Source organism: Eretmochelys imbricata, chromosome 27 (assembly GCF_965152235.1).
Source record: "Eretmochelys imbricata isolate rEreImb1 chromosome 27, rEreImb1.hap1, whole genome shotgun sequence".
Classification (NCBI taxonomy): Eukaryota; Metazoa; Chordata; order Testudines; family Cheloniidae; genus Eretmochelys; species Eretmochelys imbricata.
Window position 1 is genome coordinate 14236434 of NC_135598.1, and position 13462 is coordinate 14249895.

The following is a 13462-nucleotide window of genomic DNA, read 5'->3' on the forward strand; positions in this document are numbered from 1 at the left end:
ACACAGGTTTCTTGATTGCATCAGGCAGAAGCAAAGGTTTATTGGAGACACTTTTTCAGCAGAAGGTAAATTACCAACCACGGTACAGATTAACTCAAGTAAGTAATTATTGTAATTAGACACACAGAGCATCACCGATTGGAAGAAGCAAATATCATGATAGGCAGGACGGTGGACCAAAGCTCAGATGGGCTCATTAGGACACTAGTGTTGGCATTAGCAGCGATGAGTAATTCTGAAGAGCTCTTCTCCATGCTCTTTGCAGAGGTGCACAGTGAATGTGCTGGCTGAGCTCTCGCTTTGTGTATGGGTGGGTCTTTGCTGGGTGAGTCTTGCACTGAAAGATGCTGGTTTCTGTTCTTAGTCACAGATCTTTCTGCCGTGCTCTGGAGAGGGATAAATAGAACCATTACTTTGCTTAGAAAGGACGTAAAACTCTTCGCCCTCACTTGCACCATTCATGATTCATAAGTGAGAGAGTCACAAATGCATTTGATCCTATTTCTTGACAACACTCCCCAAACCATACCACCGTTGTGTCACCATGTCCTACCACACTCTCCAGTTGCCTTACAACAGGGTCCCAAAAGGTGAGCTACAGCACCTCACAACCACCTAACAGAGAGTGGGTTTGACAGCTTCTCTCTTGCCCTATTGGTAAGAAGAGGACCAAAGAAACATTTTCCCTTATACGGTAAGTCAGTTCTTACCTTTTAGATCACCAGGGTGGCAAGACGTGACATGGGGCAGAGAGTGGGAAGATGAAGAGTAGGAGTAGGAGTGGGACGTTTTAGTGACTGTTCCTCCTCCTATTCCACCTCCTACGCCAATCCCTCCATCCGAGCCACTGTGACAAGGAAAGAATGTTTGGTGAATGAACGAGAAACCAACCTTACAATGGCATTGTAGGTTCAGTGAAGCCATGTGACTTTGCCTGACCTCAATTGCTACCAGTCCAGCAAAGAGCCAGGACCTGTCCAGCACGCCTCCCCAGCACCCTTACTCCACTTTGTCCACGCAGAAAAGCAAAAGTACATCACTACAAGGCGAGTCATTCTCCCCACTAACTTTGTCCACAAAGGATGAATTAGTCATAGGCTGCCATTGCCAATGGGCTTTTTAAACAGGGTCTGCTGACTCCCTTGTTTCCAAATCAGGAAAATCTTTGCCTAATTATTTGTACCACTTGTTTCACAACAAAGTGGAGTTGGGGAGATGCCAGATGCTTGGGATAAAAGAAGGAATGAGCTGGACTTTTGGCAAAATCTCAGACTGGGTCTTTTATGCAGGTTTGAAATACTTAGGTTAATGTCTTGTTACAATTCTCTCTCATTTTCACAGCTGCCTCTGCACCCTCGGCTTCTGTCTGGAGCAGAAATGGCAAAATATTGCAATTAATCCTCTCCTCATGGTAGTTGTTGCCCAGCACATACCAGGAAGTACACAACAATACGAGATGATGCTATATCGTTAGACACAGTATTGGAAGGCACCTCGTCTCATTAGAAGTTCTCCATTCTGCAGACCCGCAAGGCGGGAACAAGGTTTGGCTCAAGCTTTGGATACCTATCTAAACTGAATCCCCACACTCTCTGTGATTTTAGATCTCACACATTGCACAGATCACAGCATAGGTGTTTGCTTTATGCCCCGCTGTGTCTGCAGTCTACGTACACAATGTCTTGCTGTCCTCCTTCCAGCAGGCAGCGGTAAGTGTGAATCTCCTGCTCCAGTCGACATTTGACATCCAGGAGGATCTTGTACTCGTGGTTCTGGGACTCAATTTCTGCTCGCAGGTCAGCCAGTTGCTGCTCCACACAGGTGATCTGTTGCTGTAACTGGCACAGGTGGCTGTTGTAGCGACTTTCAGTTTCAGCCAAAGAGGCTTCCAGGTTGTCTCTCTAAGAATTGAAGCAAAAGACCCACATGTACTTTAGCCATGCACTAAATTAAACCCATTTTCATGCAGGAAGTTGAGGATTTCAGCGCAAAAATAAAAGCAAATCGTTGCTAACAATCCGTTTGTCAGTGATTTCCTCACTGCTACATAGAGTGCTAGGCCAGGCTGGTCCCCGTCAGTCCAGAAATCCAGACGTCAGTCTGTCACAGGTGAGATATCAATGGTGACAGCATCACATACCTGGCTGAGATGGGCTTGCAGATCAATTTCCAGGGACTGCAACTGACGTCTAAGTTCAGAGACCTGGCTGTTGCAGGACTCAACCTCCTGACTGCTTGTGATGACCTCACGATTCACCTCCTCAATCTGAAAACCAGAAACCCAGAATAAAGAGCTTCAGAGGGATTTTTTTAATTGTCAGGTGGATCTAGTGAATGTATAAAGGAGTGGGTAACAAAAGATGTAAGATAGGCAGGGGCTGAGCAAGTTTTCTGCACACTGGAATCAATCTCATCTCTTGCTTGTAACTCCCCTTGCTATTCTAATGCTAAGACCCCTCACAACTTCACCAGTAATTCTCTTCTGTCCTAACTGCCAGGCTCGCCCACTGTTCCACCAACACACCTCAATAATGACATGTAGCAAACCCCGTTCTTCCATGAGACACATTCACTGTGTATGCACAGGGCCTCCATCCCCTGTGCACCTGGTCACTATACATCTATGCTGATGACGTTTAGAACATATGATACAGGAATAAATTCTCCCCGTGGCGTGCATGTGTGATTCAGAAATAGCTCCTGTATTTTTGCTTGAGAGAGTTACAGTTGTGATGAATTTACCTTGCATTCATACCAATCTTCAACCTCTTTGCGATTTTGTGCAATCATTGTTTCATACTGGCATCTCATCTCCTCTAGGATTTTCTTCAGATCTGGGCCAGGACAGGAATTGACCTCCACGCTGACATCACCAGTGGACTGGTTTCTCAGACAATTGATTTCCTGCAAAGATAACCCAGATCAGCTTGTTTGAAAAGAAAAAAAAACATGAGTTGAGTTCTCTGGCAAGTGAGAGCAGCATGCCACTGTCAGTGAGCCTTTACGTCCTGGGGCCCATTTCTGACAGTCACAACACTGTCTCTGATGCATCTTCTCTCCCCATAGAATATCAGGGTTGGAAGGGACCTCAGGAGGTCATCTAGTCCAACCCCCTGCTCAAAGCAGGACCAATCCCCAATTTTTGCTCCAGATCCCTAAATGGCCCCCTCAGGGATTGAACTCGCAACCCTGGGTTTAGCAGGCCAATGCTCAAACCACTGAGCTATCCCTCGCCCCTGATAGCTGCTTTCAACTACCTGAAAGGGGGTTCCAAAGAGGATGGCTCTAGACTGTTCTCAATGGTAGCAGATGACAGAACGAGGAGTAATGGTCTCAAGTTGCAGTGGGGGAGGTTTAGATTGGATATTAGGAAAAACTTTTTCACTAAGAGGGTGGTGAAACACTGGAATGCGTTACCTAGGGAGGTGGTTGAATCTCCTTCCTTAGAGGTTTTTAAGGTCAGGCTTGACAAAGCCCTGGCTGGGATGATTTAACTGGGAATTGGTCCTGCTTCGAGCAGGGGGTTGGACTAGATGACCTTCAGGGGTCCCTTCCAACCCTGATATTCTATGATTCTATGATTCTCCAGTATACACCCAGCTCTGATGGGGAAACCACAGCTGATTTCCAAGCAAAGCTCTACAGTGAGTACTCCTGAGGTAAAGAAACAGTGGGTGTTTATTGGTTTGTGTGATGGTTAATCACAGCAAATTAAGGAATTCCTGACTATTTTTACAGCAAAAAAGGACATTTTTTATGCTTCATCTTCACCTGGGTCTTTTTGTCACTGGGTCTTTTTGTCACTGGATCTTGCATAAGAGGTGATTTCCTGTGATAGTTTCTACATTATGCTTTTTAACAGTTTATGTTTTCACAAGAGCCATTTTTGTGTGTGGCTCTTATACTCACCAAATCCAGTCAGCACATTTCCACTGACATTTTTGTTGCATACATATTGTGACAGAATTAACTTTGATGAATGAAAGTCACTCATTTTCCTGAATGGGTTTGGACTAGTGTTACAGGTTCTCTTGGCAAAGAAGTCATTCTTTATTTTAGATTAGTCACAATAGGTTGGCTCTCTTCATATTTTTTCCTTTCATATTTACATTTCAAGAGAAGGGAGCTTGGTTCAGTGCTTAGAGTTTCTGACCTACTCTTCCTGGATCTGCTACTGAGTTTCCAAGTGATTTTGGGCAGGACACTTCTTTTAACCATTCCTTAAATATCCTGGCTTTGCAACAGAGAGAATACTAGCATCACAGGGATGTTGTTAATACTAATTAATTGTTTATGAAGTGTTTTGAGTTAAATTAAGTAATGGGCCCGTGACAAATCAGCTGGAAGATTTCTCCAGCTCACCTCTAGTCTCTAAGGTAGCTCTCTCCTCTTCCCCTTCTGCAGAGCCCAGGAGCTCCCAGAAGCTTGACATTCATTCCTAACACTCAGGTCCTACATTGTTCACAAACCTTAGATGGCTGGACCTGAACTCTTGGGCTGCTTGTGACAATTACTCCGGCTCAGGATCCGCCCTCTTTATATTTCAAATTAGAATGAATATGATAGGCAACGGGATTTGTGAAAGGAGTACTATCATAATAATGCAGATTATTATTAATATTCTCTTGGTCGTAGTTGCAGTCGTGCCCTGGTGTTTTAATCAGGGTCAGGTCCCCACTGCTGTAGTAAGTAATGTACAAAATTAAAAAAAATCCATTTAAGGGAATGAGCTCCTACCTCCTCATGGTTCTTCTTCAGACAACACAGCTCTTCCTTCAGGCACTCAAGCTGCGCCTCCAGGTCAGACCTGCACAGGGTCAGTTCGTCCAGAACTTGGCGTAAGCCATTAATGTCAGCCTCCACACTCTGGCGAAGGGCCAGCTCAGTCTCATACCTATGCCATGGACAAAAGAGACAGAAAAGTCAGCCCCTGGCTGAGCCCACCGTTAAGGATTCCTGCACTTTGGTTCTGAATGGGTCTCGGTTTCCCTTCTTTCAGCTTTACCTTTATATCTGTGCTTGAAGTATAACACACTACGTCTGCTGCCTAGTCTATCTGTGTGTTCAAAGGCAGGATGTGATGTTTGGTTCATAAAAGACCTTCTTCTTCAGCTGTTTTTTTGCCCCTCTCCTCTCGACTGGAACTACTACAAAGATGTCACACACTAATTTTTCTTCACTTCCCCTGGGAAATAATCTAAATCCTTTTCTTTATTAAAAAATCCGTGGGCCAAACTCTCAGTTGGTATAAATCTGCATAGCTCCATTGCCTGCAATGGACTCATGCCAACTTACATCAGTTGTCCCTATATTTTAGCCCCCTAAATCCCACAAGCAAACTCTTTATTGCCTCAAACTCTCTGTCCTGGAAATGCCCCTATTCTGGCACCTCTAGAGTCAAAGACCAAAGGCACAACTCAAAATCTGAGACCACCGATTATGTGTCATTGTTCCCGAGTACTCCCCCATTAGTCTGTCTGTATCCACTGTTTTTTGTCTTTGAGGGTGGTGAGTGTCATTTTGTTCTGTGTTTGTACAGTGCCTAGCACAATGGGGTCCTGGTCCATGACGTGGCTCGTAGGTGCCATGATATTATAAATAATTAACAATAATAAAATCTCACAAAAATATCACCTGTCCCGATTTGGGAATTCCACTAACTCCCCCTTAGGAGATATCTTAATTTGGGAATAGGATACGTAATTCTTGGTTGGAGGATTTCTTCTTTTGTCCATTTGTAAATAGGATGTGAGGGAACAAGAGGAGAATGACAGGGTTTGTCTGGTACAGAGAGGTACTCACTTCAGTCTGAAGTCATCTGCTGTCATCCTGTTGTTATCAATGTTCAGAATGATCTTGTTGTTGTCTAGGGTAGTGCACACAATCTGGAAAAGAATAGGGTCCAGGGGATTTTCAGCTCTGAAGTCTCTTCACTATGTCACGTTCAGTGCCACATTGCAAATTTCAGTCTTTTTACTCTCCCAGTATTCAAATTCAGTCAGATAGGAAGCACAGAAGATTTCAGCTCCAAGGAGAAATGTTTGAGAAATATCCGAGTGTGTGAAATGAAAGAGGTGAAATGCATAAATGTGTAAAAACACACAGTTAAGATGCTAACACTTTTGTAATGATAATTAGTGCTCCCTGATGCCTACTGTAACAAACCTCACATTTTCAAACTTGGTCTAGAGTTCGTAACTATGAGTTTATGTTTTTCATCGCAAGACTTACATTACAGCTCAGCATTTGGCAGGTATCTCTCTCCTGCACCCTGTGATCCTGTCCGCTTTCTTTTTCCTATCTGACTAACCCTTCTTCAGAATACACTTGGAAAATATTTTTTACAAAAATTAAATTGCCCATTCAAAACTATTGGTGACAAAGTATTCTTTTCTTCTTATTGTTCTTTATGAGAATATTCCCCTTCCCCACCCTCGCTTCTGTATACGAGCTCAAAGTTGGTTGAAATAGAAATGAGATTTTAACTAGAATCCGGGAAAACTGATGACAGGATACAATGTAATAATGAAGATAAATCAGTGGATTAATGACTAAATTTCTCTTCTCACCTCCCTTTTGAATATAAATATTTTAAAACATCCTGTTACAAACTTCATTCATGAGGAATACTGACCATGCCCAGATTGTTCCCTGCATATGTAACCTTTTTCTCTCTGTACAAATCTGGTCGAGAAAAATCAAATTGTAAATGGATTCATGAGTTTTCACACCCTCACTCATAGTTCATAAAAGCAGTTGCCTTAATTTATGTCTGCAAAGAACATTTTAGAAAATGTGAAATATTGCCTCTCACAACTGCACTGGGATCTTTATGTTGAAAAAATGGCTTCATTGTGTGGACGGGTGCAGGGTTAATTCGGATTTAACACTGCTAAATCTGACATAAACTCATAGTGTAGACCAGGCCACAGACTCAGAGGGAAGCTCTTAAATATGGGGAATGGAGCCAAAAAAAAGTCACCTGATTTTGAAGATCTTCTATTTCCTTATAGTAGCAGCTGTAGTCCTTTGGTACACCGGAGTGTCCATGCTGGGCATACCATTCCCTGATTTTGCACTCTAAGGCAGCGTTTTCTTCCTCCAGGCATCGCACCTGGTTCAGGTAAGAAGCCAGGCGGTCATTCAGATTCTGCATGGTCAGCTTCTCATCACAGTTGAAAAATACGCCATCTCCACAAACACCACCACCACCAAAGCCACCACTGACTGCACCACCAAAGCCACCTGCATATCCACAGCGGGTGCTGCCACCACTGAACCCAGTGCTGGAACAACCTCCATAACTGTATCCTGGGAGACCTACACCTAAGACCCCTCCATAGCTACCTCCAGAAAAGCTACCAGCACTCAGTCCCGCTCCACAACTCGCTCCACCACTGTAACTCCTGCCCGAAAAGCCTCTACCGCTGCCTATCCCATAGGAGCTATATCTTCCCGAAGAGATGGAAGAAGTCCTTCCTCCACCACCACTTCCAACCACACAGCTACCACCACTACTCCTCCCTTTGGAAGAGAGAGTAACAGTCTGCTTGGTGCTGCAGCTCATAGCGACAGCGATTGAGAGTCCAACCCAAAGCCCAAAGCAAGAGGCACAGCTTGATATGAATTCAGACTGCAGATTTTCTATCCCCACAGATCTCTATTTATACCTTCCACAGTGGGTGTCACCAGTAGGGTGTTTCTCCTTCCCTTGGGGCTAGCTAATCTTGCTGTTTATGCCAAGAATAATTTCCCAAAGGCAGTTTCCCTCCAGAAACCCAGTACACAAGGAATTTAAGTTACATGTCAGCAGTTTGTTTCAAAAATACACTCGCAATGATGTTTTATGAATCATCAGCTCTTCCTTATGATGAAAATTTTACAAGAAGAAGCCAAGAGAAACACTGCCCTAAATTATATACAGGGAAGAAATAATGCAGCTTATTGCAACAGAAAGCTCTTTATATATTGTTATTTTATTTTAATTTTTATTTTGTCTTTAATAAGCATGTTTTTCATGTGAGATGCTGTGGTGTAGATATAGATGATCAAAATGAATAAAGGAATGAATAAATATGGAGTCATGCTCTGATAAAGTGAAAACCTAACTGTAGAAAGATCTGAGACACCATGATATAAATATTCAGGTCTGCTCCTTGGCACAGTGACAGATACTAGGTCCAGTACACTCGTAACAAAGCTCTGAGAGCTTGGACACAACGACCGCTATAATATACAGGGACAAACTAAGAGGATTCAGAGAACTGGCATACTACCCAAAAGGACATTTGCTCAAGAGGAAATCTTAATGTTGGGATGCTTTTCTCTTCAAGTGCACAAACGCACACATTCTCTAATAGATGGAAATTTACAAGCAACTATTAGTAGTAATTGTCCTTTGTCTCACAAACAACCAATTAGCCCTTTAAGGGAGATGTTATTATCAACCCTCATTTATATAGACTGTGATACTTTAAGAGAAGACAGAGAGGGTATCAGCTGCCACTCCAGAGGAGAAGGGCTTCTTTGCGAAAGAGTTAGAACTATTTACATCCAGCCAGAACCAGTCAACTCTGGACATGCAATACTCGTGAGGATGAGATATTGTGCTAGGGATCTGGAAGCCCTAACATGGAGAATTAGGAGCAATCTGGAACTCTCTGTACAAGGAGAGCCTAAATAGTATTGCCTGAATGACAGAGAAAGAGATTCCACGTTAGAGAAGACAGGGTTACGGAAAAACTGCTTGCTGTTGTGAGCACCTAATTCTCCAAGCCCTTCTCCCCTGGAAAATAGTGTAAGATTAAACTCCTATTCACACTTCTCAAACCATCTCATATTTATTGGTGGGATTAGCTGTCTCTTCTAGGCATTTATATAGCTCCCACCACCACAGCATTCCAAGTGCATCTCAAGTGTTTATGGATTTATCCTCATCCCATCCATGTGAGGTACGGTACTATGATCTCCACTAACTGATTGATTGATTTAGATTTTAAATGATTAAAGGGATGCCTATCCAAGGCTGTAGGCACCCTGACACATTCATTAATTATATAGTACATGGAAATCCCAGAAGCATTAAAATAATCCTTCCAACAGGGTAGAAGGATGAATACAGAAATGACTTGCTCCAGCTCCCAGAGTGAAATTTTGGCTGAGCCAAGAATTGAACCTAGAGCTGCTGAATTAGGCTACAGTGCCTTAAACACAAGCCTGTCCCTCCTTCAGATACGTGACTCAGTCCTTCCCCACATACAACTCAGCAAAGACTCACTCATGAGTAAGGAGGAAAGGGGTAAGGAGGAAAATCTGATGTTCATCACTTGCATTGTGGAGTACAGTTGGAGTCAGGGTGAGGGTCTGTGGAGAAAAGACAACATAATGATTCAAGCTTTGGTTGGGCTGTGTAAGACATGTGAAAAATGATCCAGCCACAGTCTACAGCAATCAGTATTTCTGATGAAGTTTCATTCCGTTTCCTCTTTCAGAGGTATCGTTTTAGCACTGCAGAGTTCCACTTTCTTGCCGGCACATCCAGTTGCCTGAATTACATGCAGCACAAACAGAGGTTCATTGTCAATTTCACGTTCAGTATTTTAGGAAGATCTTTGTACATTTGTAGTTAGCCAAAGACTCCGTTGCTTGACGTACGGGCCCTGCCATGGATCAGAGAGGGAAATGCATTTATGTTTGCTCCTCATCTCATTAACTCCGACTCTCTCCTGCTTCTGTGACAGCAAACTTGCATCATCATGTGTTACCGTTTTTCCCACCAAAATGATTACTTTCCTGCTGCACCTTCCCACCGATGGCTTTTTACAACAATGGGCAGAGTTAATTTTCAGGACATCTCTCTCTTTCTCTGTCTGGTTCTTTTGTTCATCGAAAGTCCACTATAGAATATTTTCTCTAAGAGCCCTGTGTGCTCCACGAGGAGGGTGTGTCCAAACCAGCAGAGCTTTCTTTCCTAAGCATTGCTTCGTGATGTTTCTGCAACCTTGTTATACATGATTTTATCTTGTCACTTGTCATAATTACCTTATACAATTTGCATAATTAACTACCAGGCATCATCTATTAAATTTTTCCAGTTCTTTGATGTGCAAACAGAGAGTAAGTTGGAAATCAGTACTCTGCGGTAAATGTGGACTTTAATTTTTGCATGTGGGTGGGTGTGGGATACTGTGCTGATTGCAGTTTTAGTGTTGCAACCCTTCAAATTCAGACCATGCCTTTTTATCGGGCTAATGATTCGCTGGTCTGTAATGACGATGCCTGACAAAATTCCAAGCAGGTAAATTAAATCATTACCATGCTGAATTTGGCAACATTGATTGTGGTCCTAGGTCTTAAATATTCTTTCCAAGGTGCCAGTTTTGTACATTACTTCAGTTTCTCTCACACTGGTGGTTAGTTCGTAGCTTTGAGTTATCTCAGCACATTTGTTAGTGATGAATTGGAGGTGTGGTAGAGCGTGTACAACAAGAGCAGAATCATCTACTCTTAGAAGCTCATCCTTAACCTCCTCGATTTCTTTTCTGGAGGGTTTAATCTGCTTGCAGAGTCTACCGATATTTCACGATGCAATAAAAATTCCTGGCGTTTACATCGCTGGGGGCGTCATTGTCGATCAATAATCATGGCAAAGAAGAATCCAAAGAGACATTAGGGAATACCAGGAAGAATGAAGTGAGAGTGAAGGCACGTCTGGTTCACCCTCCTTTTATATTTTCTTGCTGGGATCTGTGTGCAGTGATGGATTGGAACAGGAGACAATGCCCGAGCCTCCAGGAGAACATGGAAATGTACTGGCAGAGCACTGTGAGAAAGTGGGAAGTGAGCAACAGAGCTGGACTATTTAAAGTGCTTCAAACACCAGACATCAAGGTGGTCAGTCCAATGCAGGCAGATAGATGTGTACCCAACTTGGTGTTTCTTCTTAAATGATTCTTCTATTTATATTTTCAAAAAATTTAAATACTGTATAATACATTTATGATGTTTCATTCGTACAGCATTTACAGCCATTGATACTAACCCTGTGTTAGACTAGGTGTGAAGTATTATTTCTATTCCAGTAGCATGTGCAGATCCCACACCAGTATAAAAGCCCTATTATACTAGGTACTGGACAAACAAACAACACAAGGACAGTCCCAGACCTTGAGAGCTCACAGCCTCAGGGTTGGTAATCGTCATGGGAGTTTACACTTACCTAAAACTTTACAAATGTTACAAACTGTACAATAAATAAATATAGAAAATTAGATCTACATCATAAAATAGACTTATATGGAGAATTTGGAGTATTTACATCATACCATAAAATACACGAGTATTCAAAAGATCTAGAATACACATAGTCTTGTATAACTTTCTGCAACATGCAGTGTTTAATGATTATTTCAAACACGTGACCCAGTGGTCTCCTCTCAGTGTATGTCTACACTAGCACTTACGTCGGTATAACGTATGTAGCTCTGAGATGAGAAAAAGCCACCCCGCTGAGCAACGTAAGTTACACCAACCTAAGTGCCGGTGTTGACATGCAGCTCAATCGATAGATTTGACAGCTCTCGGGGGAGCTTGTCCCACTGACATAGCGAGCGGCGGGGCTGAAGTCGCAATGCTGACAGGAGGATTCTCTCCCGTCACCTTAGAGCTGATACATTACAGAGCTTACAGCAGCGCAGCTCCATTCTTGTAAACGCTCTAGTGCAGCCGTAACCTCAGTTTCCTCTTTCACACCTTGTAGCAGCTGTTCCTTTGTCCCTGCAGAGATTTGTTTTTGATGATGCTGTAATCCGTGTTCATTTCTGCTCCCTCATGAATGGGCTGGTGATTCTGCCTCCCCGTAGGAGCACAATTCATTTTACCCACAACTGTTGGCATCAATGCTGACTGCTTCCCAATTCCATTCTGCACTGAGCCTTGAGACTCCTTCCTTGTGCTCTGCCCACACTTCTTGTTTGTTCTTCTCTTTGTCTTCCCCTACTTGCATCGTAGTGCCTTTGCTCATGCTGCCTCCTACTCTTAGAACAGCCTCCCCTTCCCAGTACACCAAACATCTTCACTCCCCCTTTAAATTCCTCTTCAAAATTCATGACTAAGGCTACGTTTAGGTCATGGAAGTCATGGAAGTCACAGAATCCATGACTTCCAGAGACCTCGGTGACATTCTCTTCTTCAGCCCTGGGGGGCTGCAGGACTCTGGAGCTGGCAGCCAGCAGGCCCCTGGCAGGGTTCCTCCGGCAGCAGCGACAAGCAATGGGGGGGCCCCTGCAAAATTCCAGCGACAGGTGACAGACCTCTGAGGGGACGCTCCTCAGGGTTCCAGTGATGGGTGACAGTCTCGCGTGGGGGAAGGGGGACACCTCGGGCAAGCAGCTGGAGGTGTCCCATTTTCTCTTTGGGAAATATGGTCACCCTGCAGCTCCCAGCTGCTATGGGTGGCGAGGGAACCCCACAGCTCCCAGCCACCACAGTGGCTTATAATCACTTAAAATCTATCTTTTGTAGTCAATAAACTTGTTTTACTGTTTATTTTTACCAGTGAGTTTGCCTGAAGTGTTTGGTAAATCTGCTCAGGTTACAAAGGCTAGTGTATGTCCACTTTCCATTGATGAAGTAGTGAACCAATTAATAAACTTGCATTGATCAAGAAAGGGTCTTGAGCAGTTGTCATATATTTTCCTTTTGGCTTTTATAGAAACTAAATCCAATCTGCCCATATCTAGTGCCAGTTTTTCCCACATAAATGAACGAAAGGACCTTGATGAATCAAACCTGCTCATTCCACTGAATTGACTTGGACTAATGTTACGGGTCTGTAGATCTAGACACCATGCCAGCGAAGCCATCTATATGTGTCTTTTCTATCTCCAATATGTAAGAGTCTACACTCTGCAGGGATGTTGAAAGTTGTGGAATGTTGTCCTGTCTCACAACGCTCAATGTAGCCGTCTGTCATAAGACACACCAATGAATCCAATCATTCCAGCTTGCTCATGAATCTCTTACACCAGAACCACGATGCTGCTCTGAGGAAGAAGAGAACTTATAAAAATATTTATTGTGTGAATCTTTTTGCCTTATTATTCAGCATCTCTCAATAATTCAGTTGGACCCACCTGTCTCCCTGAAGATTTTTGTAAATACCTCTCTACCCTACTCTTCTTTGCCCGGTAGCCTCCAAAGAAAGTACCCTGACACCAGTCCACTCCTTCCTTTCCTGAATAGATATTTCTGGGAGCTGTAGGTTGGCCAGTCTGTCAGCTACTGCCTGGAATAACTAGTTTTGCACATGGTTATCTTCCATTCTACAACTTTTGAGCAGGTTTTCCTTTAGGGCAGGGGTTCTCCACCTTTTTCTTTCTGAGCCTCTCCCCCCCCCCCCCCGCAACATGCTGTAAAAATTCCATGGCCCGTCTGTACCGCAACAACTGTTTTTCTACATGTA

At 43.4% G+C, this 13462-nt stretch overlaps 1 protein-coding gene across 1 annotated transcript; it reads right to left on the reverse strand.

Moving 5' to 3' along the window:
* Positions 1-360: 360 nt before the first annotated feature.
* On the reverse strand, positions 361-7567 carry LOC144257903 (keratin, type I cytoskeletal 19-like). The gene is made up of 8 exons (XM_077806135.1): positions 6983-7567; positions 5803-5885; positions 4738-4894; positions 2743-2904; positions 2141-2266; positions 1675-1901; positions 711-847; positions 361-386 (listed from the first exon to the last, which is right to left on the reverse strand). Exons 1-8 carry the CDS (start codon positions 7565-7567, stop codon positions 361-363), a joined length of 1503 nt encoding a protein of 500 aa, XP_077662261.1.
* Between the last annotated feature and the right edge of the window lie 5895 nt (positions 7568-13462).